The following is a 24174-nucleotide window of genomic DNA, read 5'->3' on the forward strand; positions in this document are numbered from 1 at the left end:
AAACAAACAAATGTCATAAGTGAAACTAGTAATTTAAATGCTAACCAATAGTCCAAAACCCAAGATTACTAGGCCTACACTATTGCTATATTAAAACAAGACTATTTAATGTAGAATATTAATTTATGGCTAATTTAATTTGAATTCAAAGTGTCAGTTGAATCTATGATTTGGGAGGAAAAATTGGGTTTTCATCCAAGCCGTGGTACACTGGACCAGCTCTATACGCTCACCAGGGTGCTCGAGGCTTCATGGAAGTATGCCCAACCAGTCCATGTGTTTTGTGGACTTTGCAAAGGCATTCGACCATGTTCTTTGTGGCATTCTGTGGAGGATACTCTGGGAGTATGGGGTCAGAGGTGCTCTATTAAGGGCCGTCTCGTCCCTGTGTGAACAGACTAGGAGTTTGGTTTGGATTGCCGGCAGTAAGTCAGACTTGTTTCCAGTACATGTTGGACTCCGGCAGTGCTGCCCTTTGTTACCAATTCTGTTCATAATTTTTATTGATAGAATTTCAAAGTGCACGCTTGGGCTGGAGGAAGTCCGGATCAGGGACCACAGGATTTCATCTCTTTTTCGCAGACGATGTTGTTCTGTTGGCTTCATCAAATATGGACCTTTAGCATGCACTGGGGCGGTTTGCTGCTGAGTGTGACACGCTGGGATGAGAATCAGCACCTCCAAATCTGAGGCTATGGTGCTCCACTGGAAAAAGGTGGTTTGCCATCTCCAGGTTGGAGGAAAGTGCTTTCCCCAGGTGGAGGAGTTCAAGTATCTCAGGGTTACAATCATGAGTAAGGGAAGAATGGAACGTGAGATTGACAGGCGGATTGGTGCAGCGGCAGCAGTAATGTGGTCGATGTACCGGCCCGTTGTGTTAAAAAAGGAGTTGAGCCAAAAGGCAAATCTCTCGATTTACCGGTCAATCTATGTTCCTACTCCCTCCTATGGTCATGAGCTTTGGGTCATGATGGAATGGACAAGATCTCGGATACAAGCGGCTGAAATAAGAATCCTTCGCAGGGTGGTAGGGCGCACCCTTGTAGATAGGGTGAGTAGCTGTCACCCGGGAGGAGCTCAGAGTAGAGCCGCTGCTCCCCCACATCGAGAGAAGTCAGCTGAGGTGGCTTGGGCATTTGTTTCAGATGCCTCCTGGACGCCTACCTAGGGAGGTGTTCCAGGCATGTCTTACCCGGAAGAGACCCAGGACACGCTGGAGGCACTATGTCTCTTGGCTGGCCCGGGAAAGCATCGGGATCCCCCTGGAGGAGCTGAAGGAAGTGTCTGGGGAGATGGAAATTTAGGGTTCTCTGATAAGACTGCTGCAACGCGGCCCCGAAAAAGAGTTGAAAATGAATGAATAAATAATAAAAAATTAAGTGTTCATGGTTTAAAGTCTTTAAATGACTTTCAAGAAGTTGCTAGTTTGCAAATGCTGCGGTGTTTAATATTTAATTGTGTCTAATGAACTTTCACAAATTCTTAATGAGGCCAAACACAGACACAATATAACTATAAGAAATCACTTTTACACCTTATAAAATCATAATTTATTCATAATTTACATAATTTATTCAGAAATTTAAAACATAATTCACCTAAAAAAATGAAATGCATCCTTCAATTAGCCAACATGATTGCACTTTATAAATTAAACGAGCAATGAAGGAGCAACACGGAAACATGAAACAATGAATGACCACGTTTGTGTTGAACTGGTTTATTGAAATCAATGTCAGAGCTGGAGAAAGACAGATGAAGGCACATGAAAGTCCAGACTGCACGTTTCATGTCTGATTCATCTCAATGCAAGACAGAAGGGTGAACACGCGCTCGTCCCAGATGGAGAACTGCCCACCCTGCTGAAAAAAAGCAGCTTAAACCAGCCCAAGTTTGTTTGGTTTATGATGATTTGAACTAAAGGTGTTGAATATAAAGCTTAGGTTTTGTTTTTCCCTTTTATAAATATATTGATTGCTTTTCTTATTAATGAAATAAATTTGAGTAACTGTAGAGGGATTTTCTACCCCTGGCGCTCAAACTCAATTTATTTACCGCTTTTTGGCCATTTCCAGCCTGGTCTTAGCTGGTCAGGCTGGGAGATGACCAGCTAAAACCAGCTTGACCAGCTTAGTCAGGCTGGGAGTCCAGCCAAAACCAGCTATTTCCAGTTTAAACCAGGATGGTGTTGGCTCAATGGTCTCAAACTCAATTCCTGGAGGGCCACAGCTCTGCATACTAAGCTCTAACCACCTTCAACACACACCTGCTTAATGGTCACTAATAGTGTTGATCACCATGATTAGTTGGATCAGCTGTGTTTGATTAAGGTTGGAGCAAAACTGTGCAGAGCTGCAGCCATCCAGGAATCCAGTTTGAGGCCTATGTTTTAGCTGGTCATTCCAGCTAAGACCAAGGTGGAAATTGCTGAGACCAACCTGGAAATGGCCAAAACCTCTCTAAAACCAGGCTGGTCCATCAGCTAAAACCAGCCTAGGCTAATATAAGCTGTTTCTTTCAGCAGGGCAATGAGAGCTTACCTAGAGGACAACAGATCACTGAGCACAAACCTGACTTCAAATAACAGGCAGCAATTCGGCAGACCACAGAGAAAGACCAATCGTCCATCTCATGGAAGCCTGGACCAGACCGAGGGTTTACCTCAGAAACAAACTGTAAACAATTGTTTATGACAGTACATTGGCTTTCAGTTACAAAACACACACGCTGCAGCTCACAACCAGCTCCGAGTAGTCACAGAAACGAGATTGGGATTAAGTTAGTTTTATATTCGCACATTCAGACGTTCTCCTTAATAATATAATTTCAGAAAAGTAATTTAATAGTGTATCTAAAGTATCTAAATAGTGAAATCATATAATCAGCCAACGACTATCAAAGTAAAGCACTGCACACAGCCAATTAAATAGTGCTAATGTTGTTCTGAAGTCATACTTGCATGCGATTTCAGACCGAATATTCAAATTTAGTTAAAAACAAAGTTAAAAATGAATGTGCCAATATAAAACAGACTTTACCTCAATAGAAACGAGGGTGATATGCTCTGATACTTGAACACGTTATGTCTGGCTGAACTAAAACTTCCTTCTTATTAAAGATATTTATATATACAATCACATGAGATGAGAGCACTTTGGAAATCTGTACAGCAGTTACTTCACCACCGGGTCTTTATGCCAGGAGCTACCGGCAAAATAGCGTAACCGTAGCTTTACAATGTAATGAATGTAGAGGCAGCTTTTTCCATTGGAAATCTACGGTCCTGCTGATATTTTGCTCCTGACCAGGTCCACACAGAATCTGCATATAAATGATGTGAATGTCATGTAGAAAGTACTATACATAGATTCTTTTATTGTTATGAAGCGCCTAAAGGTGCAAAAGGTGATGGGGAAAATGCAACGGTGGTCAAAATTATTAAACATTGGGATGTTTTTTGCCTCCAAAAACACGACCGTGTTTAATGAAACATGCAGATGTTACTTATCTGTAATATTTGGTGTGTCTGGCAGCGGCTTATCTACTAGCATAATGTCCATATTTCCTGAGAGGTTTGAATTCAATGAAAGAACATGATCATTTTGACAGTGAAGTTGGTAAGGAAAATGACCTAAATCTCCTTACGCCAGCTCTAGTTTATAAAGCATATTTCACTCATTTTAGGAATATTATTAATTTAGCTTAACTTTAACATCTAAACTTTCTTAAAGGGTTAGTTCACCCAAAAATGAAAAATCCCCTGAGACTTTTGTTTATCTTCTGAACACAAATTAAGATATTTTAGATGAAATCTGAGAGCTCCCTCATCCTCCATAGACAGCCCAGAACAGGAGCTAACATTCCAAGACAAACACGTGACGTCAGTGGTTTAACGGTAATCATACAAAGCTCCAAGAACACTTTTGTTATATGTAAATATGACTTTGTTCCCACAATGTTTGCTCTTTCTTGTAAGGGAGCATGTGTACTACAGAAATTACAATCCAATACAAAATGTTTGGTGCGCAAAAGTCTTTTGAGAGTCACATGTTGTTGTTTTTTGGATGATGTTTTTGGTTCCATTTCTGGACTTCTCATGATCCTTGTTGTCTGAGGAAGATGAGAGAGCTCTAGGATTTCATCTAAAATATCTTAATTTATGTTCTGAATAGGAACGAATGTCTCAGGTGATTGGACTTAAAATGAGGATCAGTAGTCAATAACAGACTGCTTATATTGGGGGTAACTAACACTTTAAATATGCCAAATGTTCAAATAATTTTGGCCATAACGTACGGAAAGGATGATAAGATGGATTTTTATAATGAAAACCATTTTAATGATTTGCTCATAACATTATTGCTTCCCTTAACAAACTTTTGTTTGCATTTTAAGAGTCTGTTTCCTCTAAGAAATGTTGCATATGCTCGTGAAAGCTTTATTTTCATTTGTTTTTGTTTACAAGAGAGTACAGTATTCCCTTAACAAACGTTGCATGTTCATCTGTTCCCCCCAAAAATGGTGTATTGTGAAAGGTGTTCACAAATGTAATTCAATCTATTTTGAATTCGTCTGTAAGGTATCATATTTCTCAAAGAAATGTGTTGCAGTTTCTTAAAAGTACTGTTGCGTAGTTTTATCTGAGATGAAACACAATAAATTTGAGAGAAGGCTAAATGGAAACATTTTCAAATGCTTTGAAATGCAGTCTATTTTTTCCCCATCACCATGCTCCTTTAGCAGCTTGTGATTGTGCTTTCAGCTACTGTTAAAGCCAAGCACATCACCCACATCTTCTTTATTAATCACTTTTTACCCCTCATAATCTGCAGATTCCATCTGGACTTAATCAAGACTCGCTGAACATTCAGATTCTCGTGATACAGCATAGAAAGGAGCACATTTCCTGACAGGCATGATGAAAGTGGACTATTCGAGATGGAAATGCTCAACGGAAAAACGAAAACGACAAGATTCTGGAACATAAACACGAACATGCCATGCTCTAAACTTCAAGATCCTACTTAAATCAAGCATACGGAGATTTGTCCAATAGTATGATTTAAGCGTTTTGACACAGGGGCGCGAGGCAGTCCTTCACCAGGCCCTCTAGGGGTCGCTGGAGGTTAAGGCACAGAAGTGGACGTTCGGCACCCCCTTCACAAACACACAAACAACAACCATCTTCACTTCAATAAATTCTCTGCCACATCCAATCAATATAAAATAAAAGCATTTACAAATTAAAAGACTTGTTTCAAATAAATTAATTCACCTTCATAGATCGTCAAAAAATGAGAACAGCAATTAAAAACCTTCAGATCGAAAGCCATGACTGATTGGTAGACATTAAACCCACACGAAGGAAGAAAAGCCACTCCTGGTGGCCGAAGATATGATGTTTGTTTTCTAGAAACGCCTTTTTAAAGTTTGGCAAAGCAGTCAACGATTACTCTCTCTCTGAAATGTTCTTCATAGAGTGTCAAATATCAATAACCTAAAATCTAAAAATCATCCCAGTCGTTCACCTTTCGGCTGAAACCCAGCCGTGGAGATTGAGGTCAGTTTCAGTTCTGCATCAGTAGGGCACATCCACTCGTCCTCCAGCACTCAACCCTAAACTTCAAACTTTCATGAGAGCGTCGATGATTGCAAATTCTTCACGACACTAATTCAGTGTCTGGAACAAAAAAAAAAGACTTCTTTTCTGTACAGTAGTAGTCACATTCACACCCAACTCAGGGAAGAGTAGAAGGGGAAAGGAGAGAGTGACAAAGCTACCGGAGGAAAAAGTGAAGCGGTGAAGACCATGAATCCAGGATCCTCCACACACTCTGATAAAAGTCACTGTGGATTTAAGCAGCAAGTCTCCATTCAGATGACCAGAGACCTTCAGGCTGTTATCCAGGTATCCTCTTGATATGGATCTGACAACAGACATAAATATGACAATCAAGTTAAAGAAATTGTTGCTAAATGTGTTATCACAGAATTCATTGCCATTACATATATACATATATATATACATATATATATATATATATATATATATATATATATATATATATATATATATATATATATATATATATATATATATATATATATATATATATTTTTTTTTTTTTTTTTTCCTTAAAGTGATTGAAAACAAAAGATAATGCCAGAATAATCAAAGATTTTTTTTGAGAATTTTTTTAATTAATTTCTAGACAGTCAAAAGTTTATATTAGGGATAGGAAGATTCATCGATATGTATCGATACACGGTCATGCGCGTGCACGATGCGAGTGCATCGGTTGAGCAGCAGAGGATGAATGAAATTTTAGAAGAAAATCGAGATGCATCGGTTTTTGCGAGATGCATCGATTTTTCCGAGATACAGCTTATATTTTTAATATAGAATGTATTTTTATTTATTAGCAAGTGTTGTCAACCTGTTTTTGGCGCATAATTTAATCGACCTACATAAAGTATGCCTTAGCAACGGATTTGCGGATGTGCACACACTACAACTCAGTGTATCAGGTGTGCGGATGAAGCTAGTGGAGCGCCCTCAGAAAGCGCGAAAAGCAAAACAAACATTTTATTCCCCACTGAGTTTTAAATCTAAAGTATGGCAACATTATGGATTTAAGAATGGACGACATGACAGGACAAATGCAATTTGCAAAATGTGCCGCGCATCTGTAAAATACGCGGGCAGTCCGACTAATCTGAAATCTCACTTGAAGCGGCGCCACGGTGTTGTTGTGGAAGCATCTTCCAGTGTTTCTGCATCCCCGGCTTTCGCACTGCTTCAACCAGCTCCAAAAGTGGTGAGAAAAGCATTGCAAGTTTTTTTTCCATGCGCAACAGTTCTGCTCGCTCTACGCCAATAACGAATGCTATTGCATTGTTCATCTGCAAAGATATTCAGCCTAGTGTCACGGAGAACGAAGGTTTTAAACACCTCCTCCTGTTAATTTTTATTTAATAATAATAATAATAATATTAATAATAATAATGATAAAAATAATTGGGTGTCACGGTGGCACAGTGGGTAGTTTGACCACCTCACAGCAAGAAGATGCTGGTTTGTTATATTTTTATTAGCCTGTTGTTTACAGTGACAGTGATGTTTCAAAGCAGCATAACACTGCTAGTTCACCACCTTAAGTTTTGAATAATCAGTGGCAAAATATATCTTTGTAAAACTTGTTTTCATAGTTGAAAAGTTAAATCACAATTCTTGTTGTGCAATGCTAAATTTACTTATGTTGAAAGAGTGCAAATATATACATATTTTTTTTATATATATTGCACTTATACATTCTGTTTATTTTGAAAATACTTAAATAATATGTGCTATAGGTTCTAAAATGGCCCTCTACTGTAAACTGACACTCTGGCTCTGAGAGAAAAGCCAGTTTGTAAAAAAAAAGTCTTGGTTTTGCTTGGTTTATAAATAATCAAACTCATTCAATGGCACAGCATCCTCTTTTACATAATCTCATAAACTTGATCTAATTAGTTAGTGCTGAAATATCGCATCGTATCGTGATATGGGTGTGAATCGTATCGTGTTGCATCGCAATATGTCACAAATGTATCGCTAATATATCGGATCGTATTCTTTGTATCGAGATGCGTATCGGATCGGCATTATAGCTTAGATTAGCCCAACCCTAGTGCGTACTGAATAGTGGTGTTGTCGCGCGAGTTCTTATCAGCTGTGTTGTCGCGCGCGTACTGAATAGCCGTTTTGTCGCGTGAGTTCTTATCAGCTGTGTTGTCGCGCGTGTACTGAATAGCGGTGTTGTCAGCACACTGTTCAGATTGATGCAGACATGAGATCTCTATCTCACTCATGGTTTGTCCTCTCAAGTGGGGGAAAGACAATGCACAACGTTACCCACTGCTGTCAACCTGGGCCAAGTCATATCTCTCTTGTCCCAGAAACCTCAGTCCCAAATGAGAGGGGTTTTTTCTGTTGCAGGGGACATTGTAAATACCCAGAGATACCAGCTTTTACCAGATTATATTTATATGATAATTTTCCTTTAAACCCATCTCTATCCAAGTGAGTGAGTGATTAAATGTTGAATGTGATGAGTTTTCAACAATACTAAATTGAAACTTTATTTTTTTTCATGGTTTAACATTTTTTTGTTATTAAAATTGAAGTTCCTGTTTCTAAGCTTACAGATAGATGGCTAATTTGTATGTCATTGACACTTTTGGCACTTTTTTGGAGTATTTTCATAAGTTTTGTTTTTTCCTGTAAATGATTCAATAAATACCGTACCGTGAAAATCATACCGTGGTATTACCGTACCGTGAAATTCTGATACAGTTACATCCCTAATTTATATCTATATATATATCTATATATATATATATATATATATATATATATATATATATATATATATTTTAATTTTTTTTTTTCTTAAAGTGATTGAAAACAAAAGATAATGCCAGAATAATCAAAGACTTTTTTTTGAGAATTTTTTTATTAATTTCTAGACAGTTAAAAGTTTATATACATTTCCTTGGTATTTTTTAGCTTTGCTTTTAAACTGTATAACTTTGGTCAAATGTTTTGGGTATCCTTCCACAAGCTTCTCACAATAGTTTGAAGGAATTTTGGCCCATTCCTCTTGAAAGAATTGGTGTTACCAAGTCAGATTTGTAGGCTGTCTTGCCCGCACAAGCTTTTTCTACTCTGCCCACAAATTTTCTATAGGAATGAGATCAGGGCATTGTGATGGCCACTCCAAAACATTCACTCTGTTGTCCTTAAAGCACATTTTACTAATTTGGCAGTATGCTTAGGGTCATGGTCTGTTTGGAAGACCCAGTTGTGGCCAAGGGGAATAGGTAAAACGGTGTGGATGTGGATCATTTTAGTTCTAAAATGACATTTTAACACTAAGACGTATTAGTGTAAACAAGGCCTGAGTGTGTATTTTTTGCGAGCGGGTAAAAAATAATATTAAAAAAGTATCAATAATAATAAAAAAGTATCAATTTCCAGCATCAAGCAGCATAAAAATCTGTTTTTACGTCTAAACAATGAATGGAAGTGATTAATACTGGAAGTCTCGAGCCAAAATGATTAAAATGGCTGCGCCCGCTCGTGCGCGAAGATTAAGGTGAATACCGGCCCATGCCTAATGCAATGAGAGCTTAACATTGATCCATACTTACAGAAGTACATAAAAACAAAAGTCAAAATAATGAAGAGAATAGGACCTATATATTTACAGCACAGTAAAATCTTTACTCTGATACACCACCATCCAGCTCAAGCCCAGAAAACAGCAAACAGACCTCGCTAATAATGGCCCAGACAGCAGAGTCTTTCTGGACGGACAGACGAACAGCCACCACAGGGTTAAAAACAGCTTCCACAGTCCCCTCAGCCACTCCATTCTCAAACTGAGCTGAAGAACAGAGAGAAAACACAGAAATACTGTCAATCTCAAAGAGAAGAGCAGACTATGTAAAACAATCTCAAAGAGAAGAGCAGACTATATAAAAAAACATAGTTTTCTTATATAACATTATAAATCTTTTTTATTATCATATATAACTAAGTTTTTCTTTTAACAAAAGTTACACTGGGACCTGTGGTCCGTTCTTTGTACCTCGCTTAAAAAAGATGATTTAGCAGATCCTGGATCTTTTGATCTTGATAACTGATCTCTGGCTAATTTGGTTAATCAAACAAGTTGGCGAATCAGCTTAAAATGTCTGGATGAACTGATCTGAGATCGCTGCGTGTGTTGTGAGGGACAGATCTATCGATCCTCGAAATCATGCAGAGCAGCGTAATGACATCATCTGATTAATATTCAATTATCCATGACATGTTAGCAAAATTGCTAACATAATTTTCCACGTTTGTTGTGAGCTGCAGGCTTTACCCTTTCATGTGTCAAGAGTATTCATCATGTATTTCAATGCATATCAATGTATTTAGTTTTACATTTAGAGAAGATTTTCTTTATTATAGTAGACTATAGGCCTACTCAAGTTATTTTTAATCGCCAAAAGGAATAACTATAAATTAATTTTGCATCAAAAAAGCATTTTGATATCGGTAAAGGTGTCAATCACCTGCATATTAGTGATCAAAACACGTGCATGACTGCATAAATTATTATCCTTTTTTTTAAGTCGAATATTGTGCATGTAAGCGTTAGCATCTAAAAAGTTCATATTAATAAATTTTCTCTTTAAACCACCAGGTGGCTGTCTTTTACTTTTATTTCAGAGTGCAGATTTTTATACAGTTTATATATATATATATATATATATATATATATATATATATATATATATATATATATTTATATATTAGGGATGTAACGGTATTGTAAATACCGTCATACCGCAATATTAATTTTTTTCGATATTACCAAAGTCGCATGACTCGGTAAAACTATAGGTCTTCTGAGAAAATTTGCTCAGGCGAATGAAGCGAACGGGAGGTAGCTGAAACTACATTTCCCATCAGCCCATGCTTGACCATCATCCCTTGCGGTCTGTTGTCGCTACAGATCCAGTAATGCGGAAATGGAGTTTGCTGCTAGAAGCGGGGATGAAAAAGAGCTGAAAAACTCTAAAGCGGGTGTTATAACTCTAAAGCAATAGTGGTGTTGTCGCGCGAGTTCTTATCAGCTGTGTTGTTGCGCGCGTACTGAATAGCGGTGTTGTCGCGCGAGTTCTTATCAGCTGTGTTGTCGCGCGTGTACTGAATAGCGGTGTTGTCAGCACACTGTTCAGATTGATGCAGACATGAGACCTCTATCTTACTCATGGTTTGTCCTCTCAAGTGGGGGAAAGACAATGCACAACGTTACCCACTGCTGTCAACCTGGGCCAAGTCATATCTCTCTTGTCCCAGAAACCTCAGTCCCAAATGAGAGGGGTTTTTTCTGTTGCAGGGGACATTGTAAATACCCAGAGATACCAGCTTTTACCAGATTATATTTATATGATAATTTTCCTTTAAACCCATCTCTATCTAAGTGAGTGAGTGAGTGATTAAATGTTGAATGTGATGAGTTTTCAACAATACTAAATTGAAACTTTATTTTTTTTACATGGTTTAATAATTTTTTGTTATTAAAATTGAAGTTCCTGTTTCTAAGCTTACAGATAGATGGCTAATTTGTATGTCATTGACACTTTTGGCACTTTTTTGGAGTATTTTCATAAGTTTTGTTTTTTCCTGTAAATGATTTAATAAATACCGTACCGTGACATTCATACCGAGGTATTACCGTACCGTGAAATTCTGATACCGTTACATCCCTAATATATATATATATATATATATATATATATATATATATATATATATATATATATATATATATATATATATAAAGTTTCAGATGAGTTTTGAAGAACGAAACGATCCTGGAACATGTCAAATCGTCAACATCCAAATCCAGCTAATCGAGTAATCCACATACAAAGAACAGACCCCTAGACTACTTTTAAAAAGTATTCATTTCTATCCCCACCAAAAACAAAATCATCATTTTATTCTACATGGATGAAATAAATGGATCAAAAGTGACTGTATTGTTAAATTTGGGCACCATTTCTTGATGCATCACCGCTGTTAGACTTGATGAGTCTTGCTGATTATTTTGCATGTTAACTGTTAGTATTGGCAGTCGTTTATTATTATTTTCTTGTGATTTTCTCTTGTTTTTATTCAGGTATTTAATTCGTTGTTCATATGTTTTAATGTTTTTGCGTTATTTCTGGACTTTGTGACATTTTTTTATTACTTTAACTTCAAGTCTCTAACTCTACCTTTATTTAACATTAATATGATAACGGTGGTGCAGTGTTTTCCAGTACTGGGTTGCAGCTGGAATGGCATCTGCTGTGTAAAACATATGCTGGATAAGTTGGCGGTTCATTCCGCTGTGGTGACCGCTGATAAAATTGTTTTAAAACAAAAATCCATAATTATAATACAGACAAAATCCATTTTCCAGTTTTCAACCATTTTCCCCCACAGCTGTATATAAAACATGTATATGTTTCCTCATGCTGAGAGAAAAGTATTGAGCACAAGCTGAATGAATGGGTGTCATCGTTTTAAAGAGGTACCAACATTTACATTCAAAGCAGAACAATCATTTGCTTTAAGTGTGAAACTGCTGATGTGAGCATTAATGGAACGACTCACCGAGTCTGTAAAAGCGATCCTCTGTTCTTTTGTATTTCTCTTTGGTCTTCAACTCGCCGTCCTGCAAGAGATACATACTGTAACATCCTCATTTGGCGGCACTTACAGAGCCTGAGAGGGACTAGCATTATGCTAATAACATCAGACACAAGTGTGGGCGTAATGTTTGTATACTATGATAAAAAAAAAAAAAACATAACCAAAAACACGCCATTTACACAAACCATGATGAATTACAGTCTAGTTTATTCATGGAAAGACTTCTAGGACAAACATCAAAGCGCATTTGAAGCTCTGTATCACAGCAGGATGACAGTTCACTGCCTCATTACTGCAGCAGCTCAACCTGTCATTGACTAAGGCTATGTTTACACTACTGCTTTTATGTTTTCAAATGATTTTAGCTAAGGTTAAGCCAAGCATTCACACTTCTGCAGAGTTTACAAACCTTGGAAATGGCTGCAGACTCTTTTAATTGTTCAAAAACCTGACCAAAACACAGACATTTAAAAAGGAAAACATGGCTAATCACTACTTATTCTTCCCTGAGTTTGTCAAACCCCTTTCATATGACAGCTATGCTGAGCTTTGTTTAATTTTTTCAAAGTTTATAGAAATCAAGATGGCAGAAAGCATATCTTGTAGATATGTTTTCTTTTTTAAATATCATAATAGGTCTTTTCATACATACAGACACATGCATTTTCCAGAAAGTGATCATGGGCTCTATTTTAACAATTTAGGCGCAAAGTCTAAAGCACAGGGCGCAAAAGCATTAAGGGAGTGTCAGAATCAAATTTTGCTATTTCAAGGACGGAAAAATCCGCTCTAGCGCATGGTCTAACAGGGTTGAGCTTATTCTATTAATGAGTTATGGGTCTGTTTTGAGTATAAACCAATCAGAGTATCATCTTCCATTCCCTTTAAGAGTCAGTTGCATCGCGCCATAGCGCATTTGCCTTTTACATGGCAGACTTTGTTGGTGGAAAAACTGAACTCTTCACTAATGAGAAAACAGTTAAACAGAGCATCTGCAGTGCGAGGGTAAAGAATGAGCCTCCTCTATTTAGCCTCTTTATTTTCACTTTCACTCTCGTGGATAGGGAAAGGTGTTGTACGCACAGACATCCATTAGCCTACATAATTAATTCTGTTTGTTAAGCGCAAAGATTTGTTTCAAAACTATTTCTAAATTCAGTTCTAATTTCCAGCAAACGAATAAATTAACAATAATAATGAAGTGTGTTCAAATAATTATATCCTCATACATGAACGCAGAAGATAAATTGCCGTAAAGACTGATGTGAGACGCCTACTAAAGCCAATCAGAACATTTATACGCATTCACATCCGCACTGTTTATGAAAATAAAAGCCTTTGAATATTTTTCCAGACACATTTAGCTGCTAGATGATAGTCAGATAACGTTTCTATGTTCCTTCTTAAAGGGCCATGAAACCCTTTAGTTTGAAAAAGTCAGGAAAGTGGGCGTGTCCAGCTATGTTTAGAGGGGAGTGTCGGAGGAGGGAAAGAGGGAAGGTGCATAAAAATGGGTTTGAATAAAGGGTTTGAATTTGCATATATAATTGGCATATATAAAATTTTTGCTGAAAAGTATCGGTTTAGGCACCGGTATCGTTTTAAAAGTATCGATTTAGCATTGGCATTGGAAAAAAACAAACGATACCCAACTCTACTCCTCAAAGGGTGTTAGTTCAGCATCCCCTGTTCCCCTGCCTGTTTGGTCCACACTTGGTGTGCCGCTGTTCTCCTCGTAACCTGCACCTTCACATCGAACCATTTCTTTTTGAATTCATTTACAGAGCAATGTTCAGCCCCCACTTCGTTAACCACGTCAGCTAAACTCTCCCACTCTATTTTTTTCTTTTGTTATTAATTGCGGAGGACAAATGTGCGAATAACAGTTTTTCTCCGGTCTACCTTTGATAGGAACACCTCCAATTCACGTTCAGTGAAGTTTCTCTTCTTGCTTTTGCCATTGCTTTTTCGTTTGATTTTGCCAGAGTGAAGTCATTAACATATTTATTAGGGGGAGGAGGCAGGGAGGGGTTTTGTTCTCGTGCATGTGTGCTCAGTTTCACGGTAATTCGGATGCACACAAGTACGTACGTACGCAAGTCTTTGTACATGAGGCCCCTGGTTACTTCAGTCATGTAGCGTAGACATCTTTTCTGAACTTTATTAAAAGCAACAGTATGGACAAGGATCATTTTCACGTTAAAATGAAAACACGTAAATATAGCCTAAAATTAGCCCTGGTGTTAGCATCTGCAAGATACCTACGCCAAACCTGTCGCCCCAAGACTTGTTTGGACATTTACAGCAAACCATCTCTTTCTAATTGAGAATGTGTTGTAGGTGTTGGTGTTTTATTAGTTACCGAAAAGGGCAGGATCTCGACAGTAGTGTTCTCGATTTTGTCTCCTGGGTGCTCCTGGTTTCCACTGCGAAAAAGGAACCTGCCAATCAAAAGCTGATTGTTAATGAATATGCATGTACAGGCCACAAGCTCATGAATATTCGACAACACGCATGTACAAACGCTGGCAGGACATAGACAAGAAGAACTGGTCTTAACTTCCACAGCTTGAACGTACACTGATAAGGGGGCTCTACATAGGCCACTATGTGGGCCGCTAATTAAATCCAGTCACACGCAAGTAAACCGACGCTTCATCTTGTTAGCACGGTTTCTACTCAGACAAATACTTTGAACGGGTCAAGACGAGGAAAATTAATGTGCGAACAGCATGACTATCTGTCCGCATCGGTTTCTTAATTAGCCATTGTCTCTGTCTGATGTTTTCGCTAGAAGGAATCGACTGCAAGGATAGTTTAATGTTCCTGGTCTATTGCTAGACAGTTCTGGGCCTTCAGAAATTGGGTAAAAACTGAATATACTGGTAGTTTATAATAACCCTTTCCAACCAGAATGTATTTGAAGTCTTTGTGATGGTAAAGGGGAAGATTCAGAATCATTACTTCAGTCTGCCTTCAGGAATCATTATAATATCAAACATTGCTCAATGTTATTGAAACAGACACTCAAGATGGCTTTCTAGAGAAGAATCTGTCATTAGTTATTCAACCTTAGATTATAAAAATGCTGGAGCACAATTTATAAAATCATATTTTAAAGGTCCAGTTAAAATAAAAAATTTTATTTTTAGACGTTAGCATCAGGGTATCTGTAAGCTAGTGTGCTACAGTATAAAACAGTGACAAAATTTGCGTATATAGACATAAACATCTAAAGCTTGCAGTTTGTCACTTCCATTTTTTTTATTCACGTCCCTTCATACTTCCTTATCAAATCTTGACCAACCAAATACTTTGTAGTATCTGAAATAGGGCTGCACAATTCTGGCTAAAATGAAAATCACGATTTTTTGTAGTCCACAATTTTCTCACGACTCTGTAGATGTAAAATAAAGGTTAATATGAGTAGGCTATTATTACTGTTACTTCAAACATATGGTAGAACAACAATAATAATATTAGGTCTACATTTCGCAACACTGTTGGTTTAAAATGCTACAATTTGTATAGACTTGGAAAGGTGGACTTGAACACACTTTAAGGCCCAATCCCAATTCTACCCCTTAGCCCTTCCCCTTACCCCTACTCCTCGCTTTCCGTGTGCCTGTGAAGGGGTAGTGGTGTCCCAATTCTCTTTAGCTTGAAGGAGTAGGGCTAAGGGCAAGGGGTATACACCCCTTCGAACGAAGATTTTTCAGGACCACACTCGAAAACAAGGGGTAAGAAAAATTTCCCAGAATACACTAGCTCCAGCTGCACCCTGAAGTAAGGAGATCCACTAATTAGTATTTTTTGTCATTATTACGAATTTTCAAAACAAACAAAGACATGTTTTAATAAATTCAAAAAACGTTAAAATAAAAACCGCTAAAATTCGCAATCTATAATCCCTAATAATAACTCCTGTACAGCAGTCCCACAACATTCTGACACTCAATGACACTGAAATACCCTGTCAGTAATGTCTAATGGCTGAGAACGAGCCTTTTACAGTGTCTACTATTTACAGTTTCTACATTCATTCTTCCATGGCGGGGCGTTTATTTGAGAGCGCACATGAAGATCTGCGCGCTTCTGAATCGGCTTATATTTGAGATGGCGTGCAAGAAGTTTTGTGCACGAGCAGGAGCACGAGATTCGCATGCTCGTAGGCTATTACATAAATGCCATCCCGACTTCTAATACTGCGCTCACGACATTTGTCATTGAAATAATAACACCACAGGTAGTCGGTAGATCTGTGTAAAAAAAAAGGCCTGCCGCCACAGCTGGAAAAAATCCTAGAGGAAACACTGTGGTGTGTTTACATAAATGAATATGGCCACTGTGTAAATGCGCAGTATAGTTATGATCTTATTGCCATATTAGACTGTTATGATGACATGATATATGCCTTCAGTGATTTCCGAAAGACAAATACTAAAAAACAACACAACTGGAAGAACTACAGCAGTCGCGATCGTCTGATCTCATATAAAGCAAGAGATCGCGAGGACATATGATGACGTGTGCAGGTGCTGTAGTGCTTCCCTTTAACCCTGGGATGTAAGGGCAAAGGGGAAGGGTTAGGGGTACAAAAATACAATTGGGATTGGGCCTAACACTTAACAGTTAACAACATTCTGTTGAAATTTTTTAACTTTTAAATGAAACTAATGGCGAGGCAGGTCGCTGGTTCGAACCTCGGCTCAGTTGGCGTTTGTGTGTGGAGTTTGCATGTTCTCCCTGCCTTTGCATGGGTTTCATCCGGGTGCACCGGTTTCCCCCACAGTCCAAAGACATGCGGTAGAAGTGAATTGGGTAGGCTAAATTGTCCGTAGTGTATGAGTGTGTGTGTGAATGTGTGTGTGGATGTTTCCCAGAGATGGGTTACGGCTGGAAGGGCATCCGCTGTGTAAAAACTTGCTGGATAAGTTGGCGGTTCATTCCGCTGTGGCGACCCCGGATTAATAAAGGGAATAAGCCGACAAGAAAATGAATGAATGAATGAATGATACTAACTGGGAATTGTTACAATCGTTTTCGCATACTGTTTTTCTTTAGTTGACTCTATCAAGTTTATTTGCAATTTGCTTTGGATAACAGCATATTCCAAACCATTAAATATAAATGATAACAGAAGTATGTTCAAATTTAGCATCAATTTCAAACTATAAAAGTAAACGAATCAAATTATTAACCACTTTAACTCCTGGTATAGAAAATGTAACATTTAATCAAGCTTCTAAACATTTTATTTGGCACCAAAGTGTTGCTTAAAACACACAAAACTAAAATCTAATATACTGACCCAAATCTGACAAGCAAATAAAAAAAAAAAATTTCATCTCTAAATATAATTCTCTCTCTCTCTCTGAGTAATGAATATCTGCTCAGCAGAGTTTCCTCCTTTCTGTTTCTTCCTCTCCAGAGGTTTTTTGGTTGCAGCATCTTATTTTAGAAGTGTTTCATTAGGCACCTCTTCTTCCCTGTGAGGACAGCGAGACGTGTGAGTGACGTCTCTTGATTACAGTGACTGCCAACATTGCTTCTAGAAAAGGTGATGCTTACAGAAATGCCTCATTTTCACTGAGCAGTGTGGTACAGTTTAGTACAGTGCACTATGGTTTGGTACGGGTCACCCTGATCAGGCTTGTGTTTCTACTGCTGGTTGATAAACATGTTGTATGGAAGAAAGTTGCAATCGACGTCACGTTTCGCATCTTTTGCGAACTAAAGTTCATTACTTTCTACAGTATGTAAACGACAAATCGACAAACACGCACAAATAGAGAGAGGAATGTGTGCTTTCCACACATTTAGAATCAATGTGTGGACTCTACAACAGTCCCATAAACAACAATGGAGGACTTGAAGCGGATTCTGTTCTTGCTTCTTCATATTTGGTTGTTTGTCAAAAGAAGAAACAAGTTTTGTTTAAATATGTAATAGCTGCGCATTATTGTATTATAACGCGTAACATTTTGACTTTATTTAAAAATAGCACTGTGTTGTCGTTGTTTTGTCTTGTTGCAGGCAGGTGATAATTCTCTATAACACCATGTCCTAAATATATGCGACACAACAAGATTCCAGCGAAGACCGATTTGGCTTTCCACAGCAAATACGACACGACAGAAACATTTAAATACCAAAGCCATTCAGAAGTACAGAACAGTGCGCTGCACTCCCAACCAAAGGAGAGGAGTGAGGAGATTATAAAAAAAAAAGAATGTAAGGATGTTGCCAGAATGGCTTTTTGGTTTCTTTTCTTGTGCATCCAAGCCACTACCTCCCCATATGGAGAGTTTTTAGCATGAGAGGGTAATAGGGCTGCTCGATTATGGGAAAAATCATAATCACGATTATTTTGGTCATAATTGTAATCACGATTATTTAAAACGATTATCAGTTGAAGTCAAAATTATTCTTCCTTCGGTGAATTTATTTTAATATATAAATATTTCCCAATTGATGTTTAACAGAGGTTTTTTTTTTTTTACAGTATTTCCTATAATATTTTTTTCTTCAGGAGAAAGGCTTATTTGTTTTGTTTCAGCTAGAATAAAAGCAGGTTTGAATATTTTGAAACCTATTTTAGTAGCTCGATATTATTAGCCCCTTTAAGCAATATATATGTTTGATTGTCTGCAGAAGAAACTACTGTTATACAATGACTTGTCTATTTACCCTAATGTCACTGTAAGCTGAATATCTTGAAAAACATCTAGTAAAATATAATGTGCTGTCATCATAGCAAAGATAAAAGAAATCAGTTATTAGAAATGAGTATTTTTGATTTTATTATTGATTAATAATAAAAACAGTCGGCAGCAGCAGGAATATCGCACGCTGTCACTTTAAGAATCGTGCGGCTCTGATATGGTTTCTCTTTCTCGTGTCTTTTGATTCTCAACTTGTTTGTTTATTACACAAATGAGGGTTAATATGAATAATCACTAAACACCGCGCTCTGACACAAATGTGCATGTATTTCACCATTAAAGCGCTCACATTAAGATCGCGTTAGATGTGTGTGTGCGCTCTGCTGTCCAAGGCTAAGCGCGGCGCGTGCGCAAACACGCACACGCTACCTGTCCGAGGCTAAGCGTGGATGATGTGCATCCCTTGCTGCAAAAGTTACATTACAGCACATGCTTTTAGTCATTTTCACATGGAACTGAGCTTTGCAGAGGCACTTTTCTCAAAGAGTTTTCACACGTGTACAACTGGAAAGAGGGCGGTACGTGATGGAATAATCGTTTATCTCGATTAATGGTTTTTCATAATCGTTAAAAGCCAAAATCGAAATCGGATTTTCGATTAATTGCACAGCCCTAGGGGGTAATGTAGTCATCCAACTTCACAGTTCGTAATGTTGCAGTGTGTATTTGAATAATGATGTTTGGTTCCTTTACTTGAAAGCTCAGATTTGATTATCATAATGTGTGTGTTGACAGAGTTTGAGGTTTACCATTGCACACACTTGGTAACATTTTATTTATCAAGTTTAAGAGTTTCTTTAACATGTTTATTTTATTATAAATAATAAAATATGTTTAATGTATGTATAATATTTGTACAATAATGTTTTTTTTGTTTTGTTTTTGACTATTTAAGTATTTGATGTTGGTAAATTAAAAGTGGTTGAATATAAAAAAAAATCCTAATATTCCTAAATGTATCATTAAATATATTCAATAATTGTTGCTATCGAATGATATAAACATGACATCATGATCATTTTTAAAAAAATAAATTTTCATTTATTGGGTGAACTATCCCTTTAATGCCTAGTTCAGACTGCGTGATTGTAGCCCCGATTTTAGCTCGCCGACAGGTTTTGAGAAATCGCAGATAAATGCCTGAAATCACAGGCAAATCGGTGCTCGTGCACGTGAGTGACAATCACACAGTATGAACGATCAAAGACGCGATCTGAGAGAATCGCCGATGAGTCCCCGATGCCTGTGAGATATTTGGCGTGCTGAATATCTGGAGCTGTCGTTGATTCAAATCATGCCATGTGAATTGAGTTTTAACTGAAAATAACATCAGCCATCGCCTACAGCCAATGAGAGAGCAGCATTCACTTGTGTGTGCGTGTGTGTATACCTGCTGCAGGCCAGCGGGAGGCTGGGGGAGAAGTTAAAAGCGCTCTTTTTCGGTTTATTTGGACCCACGAAATGGAGGGAAAACTATGGAGGTTTGACAGGACTCAGGAGCAACCGTGTCTGTTTGACGTTTCATACAGAAAGAAATTAGTTTATTATCAACGTTGAGGAGAAATAGCTAATTCCCTTTAAACCCAGGTGAGCAAACATGTACATGTTCTACCCCATTAAATTTTCTTCTTTCTTCTTTCTTCTTTCTTATTATGTAGTTAATAACAAAAGATAGGCTATACTACGTGTTTTTGGCTGTGAGACATAGTTTGGACGAAGTTGTCGGCGATTCTCCCTATAGTAAAGTCATGCAATGTGAAAGTCCCTGTCGCCGAACCATCTTGCAGTGTAAACAAAGCAGCGACGAAACGCTAGCCCAGATAGTCATGCAGTGTGAAAACATCTGTGACACGACTAGTTGGAAAATCATGCAGTCTGAACTCGGCATAAGAGGCAAATGTTCTGAGACAGACTGACCTGTCAATGTGGACGGGCCGGTCAAACTTGAACAGCACATAGTCTCCTGCCATTGGAGTAATGGCCCAGAAGAAATCCTCACCCATGTAGGTTTTCTCCAGCGTATGGCCTTGGTACACTTTAAGAGACGTGGATACCTCCGCCGGCGGGTTGACATGAATCTTGTGCAGCAGAGGCTTCAGGAAATCTTTATCCTGATGGAGCAGAAGACAGAGGAAGTTATGACTGAAGTCAACAGGAAGTGCAGCTAATTTATAACAGCCCTTAAGAGTAAAAACAGCAAGTGAGATTCAGGGAAAAGGTCAGATTATTTAGGAAAACCAGAAGCTTTGTTTAAAAAACACAGGATATGGAACACATCGAGGCGAAGATGAAGTTAAAGCAAGTTTGTGTAAAAGAAAATGAGGGATTTTAAGAAACTTTTAAACCTGGTATTCTAGTTTAAAAGGTTCATAATTTAGTTTTGGAGGACTTCTGTAAAAGGTTTAAAGAGACTAGCTTAATTAAAAAAAAGGAAATTCTGTTATTAATAATTCTTGTTGAAAACCTGTTTGATTTCAGTCATCTGTTAAAAGCAAAAGAAGATATTTCAAAGAATGTTGGAAAGAAACAGCCATTGACTTTCACAGTACTTTTTGCTGTTCTATGTCAGTTTATTTCCAACATTCTTCAAAATATCTTTCATAGTGAAAGTGAACCAAGCAACAATCTCCCACTCTTCCTCATGAAGCAAATACAGAAGTAACTGAAACAGTCACTTCCCTTGACTGTCATGACTTGAGATTTGACTTGGACTTGAGTGAAATGACTTTGAAATAACTTGTTTTAGTTAAATACACAACCGTTTGTTATATATTAAGCATTTAAAAACAAAACCGAAAGGACGCATGCGCAATATTAACAGCTCATCGGTTCTCAGATCTTTCCAAAAGAATCAGTTGAATTTGCCGGAAAAAAAAGCGATCTTGTTTCTCGCAGAACGATAGCAGATTTTCCTCTGATGATCCTCTAACTGAAAGTTTGAACAATACTCTTGCACTTCATCCATTATTTTGGGCGTCTCATCTTCTTATTCTGCAAAACCCACTCTCTGCTTATTGGCTGGTCCACTGCCATACCCTGCTACATCCACCCGCAACCGACCCGCAATTAATCATAATGTATTTTTTACTACCCAACCCACGGATTATCCGCAGCGCCCGCGGATTTAACCACCATCCGCGCATCATTAATGCACACAATACGATTTCAGTTAGTTTATATTTTTATTTCAGTTAACAAAAATGGTTTTTAAATCTAGTTTTCTTTTTCTGTTCATTTTCGTTACCTATAATAACCTTGGTGATCAGCAATATAAAAAGTAGCTAGCTTCAAAAGCTGTTTTGGGGAATAAACACCAAACCTATATGTTGTGTAAACAACGTGTCCTGGATATCAACTGAAGTAATCACGTAACAAGGATTTTAACTTCCTGGTTAGCTCACCACAATGGATGTTTATCCTGGTTGTAAACAGAACTTAAAAAAAAACAATAAAAAAAAAAAAAAACACAAGAGTCATGACATAAATTACCGTGAGTTTCTGTATTTTCCCAGCCAGAGAGGAGTGCAGGCCTACGTGCTGAAACAAAGAGGGCCTGAAACGAATGCGCAGACTCGACTTCTGTCTCTCACAGTGTTTCTGAAGAGGAACACACATACAGCAAGTGTGAATGAGGTAAATAAGAGTTAAGAGTGAATATAGAGGCATGACGATGTGTGTGTGATAAAATGGAGAAATCAGAAAAACAGGTTCCTCTTCTGCTGCATTCAGAGCTGTGAAAAGTCTCTCTGCTTGATGCACCACAGCGGAGGAGAGCTGAAGGTCACGCAAGCGGTCGGGGAGTATTAACTTACGGCATCTTTCTCTGGGTTGCACACTTTGACCCAGAGTATGTGATCCAGCAGCCAATCGATGGGCTTCTCTTTATAAAACATGAAGATAAACTCCACGATGAGATTTAGATCTGGGGCTTGGAACATCTTACCTGAAAGAAAGAAAGATAAAACGATACCAACATCAATTAAGATGACCAAATAAATGTTCTTTCTTTCATGTTAACCAAAGCTGCATTGACATGATTAAAAAGGTTGTAAAAACAACAATAATGCGATTATGAAAGTAAAGGAAGACAACTTTTTTTTTGAATGCATTTTAATATTGTAACTTATTCCCATGAAAGGGATAGTTAAGATAGTACCGATGAAGCCCAGCTGTGAAAACTCGAGGATCATCCAGTCCTCTGTGGCAAGTTGCAGAGCAAAGTTTTTCATGGTGGCAAAATAGTTGGGCTTGGCAACGATGTCGTCTTCTAACTGCAACAATAACAGAAAACAGAAATGAATCAGACAGAACTGCTCATAAACCAGATACACCTACTGACACCAGCTTCACAAACTAAAATACCACTGCTAACTAAAACTGAACCTGTAAAGATCACCTTACACACAGACGCTATCGCTATTACACACTGACTGACTGTCTTGTCATCTATCCAAGTTTTAGGAACACCAAATAATAACTTGACTTCAAGTTGATCATTTGATATCAGAAGTGGCTTATATGAAAGGCAAATCCCTCTAGATTACGCTTATTTTACTAAAATAAAATACGATCATGCCTTGATTACTCAATTACAAAAGGTCTGACTTTGCTTAGACAAAAGTCTTGTCACTTAACAGAAATAATGTACAGTAGAGAATATAAAGTCATGATGCAGTGGAGAAAGACTTAATATTGTGTGTGACTTCCATGAGCTTGGAGGACTGCATCCTTACATCTCTGCTCTGAAATCACTTATTAATAAAGTCATCAAGGTTGGAAAAATCCGCTTTGCGCCGTGGCGCATGGTCTAAAAGGGTTGAGCTTATTTTCTTAATGAGTTATAGGTGTGTTTTGAGAATAAACCAATCAGAGTCTCATCTCCCATTCCCTTTAAGAGCCAGTTGTGTCACTCAATAGTGCGTTTGCTGTTTACAAGGCAGACTTTTTAAGTGGAAAAACTGAGCATTTCATTAGCAAGAAAACAGTTAAACAGAGCATCTGCAGTGCGAGAATGAGAGATAAGGCCTCTCATTATCTACTTTCGCTTTTGCTCTCGTGGATAGGGAAACCTTGTACGCACAGACATCAATTAGCCTATAAATAATTCATTTAGTTTGTTAAGCGCAAAGATTTGTTTCAAAACTATTTCTAAATTCAGTTCTAATTTCCAGCAAACGAATAAATTAACAATAATAACCAAGTGTGTTCTGA

The 24174-nt window shown here is 37.8% G+C and overlaps 1 protein-coding gene across 3 annotated transcripts in view; it reads right to left on the bottom strand.

The window, feature by feature from the left end:
• Window positions 1-1704: 1704 nt before the first annotated feature.
• The window catches only part of mgat4a (alpha-1,3-mannosyl-glycoprotein 4-beta-N-acetylglucosaminyltransferase A), a 129899-nt gene continuing 107429 nt past the window's right edge, over window positions 1705-24174 (bottom strand). For all 3 annotated transcript variants that reach the window (XM_087267443.1, XM_087267444.1, XM_087267445.1), the window contains 8 exons: window positions 23120-23234; window positions 22776-22906; window positions 22453-22560; window positions 20881-21074; window positions 14601-14679; window positions 12200-12260; window positions 9316-9428; window positions 1705-5927 (listed from right to left, as the gene is read on the bottom strand). In XM_087267443.1, coding sequence (XP_087123569.1) covers window positions 5901-5927; window positions 9316-9428; window positions 12200-12260; window positions 14601-14679; window positions 20881-21074; window positions 22453-22560; window positions 22776-22906; window positions 23120-23234 — 828 coding nt within the window. In that variant the 3' untranslated portion in view covers window positions 1705-5900. The remainder of the gene's footprint in view (window positions 5928-9315; window positions 9429-12199; window positions 12261-14600; window positions 14680-20880; window positions 21075-22452; window positions 22561-22775; window positions 22907-23119; window positions 23235-24174) is intronic.

This window comes from Danio rerio, chromosome 9 (genome assembly GCF_052040795.2).
Source record: "Danio rerio strain M-AB ecotype USA chromosome 9, GRCz13ab, whole genome shotgun sequence".
In the NCBI taxonomy this organism is placed as follows: domain Eukaryota; kingdom Metazoa; phylum Chordata; class Actinopteri; order Cypriniformes; family Danionidae; genus Danio; species Danio rerio.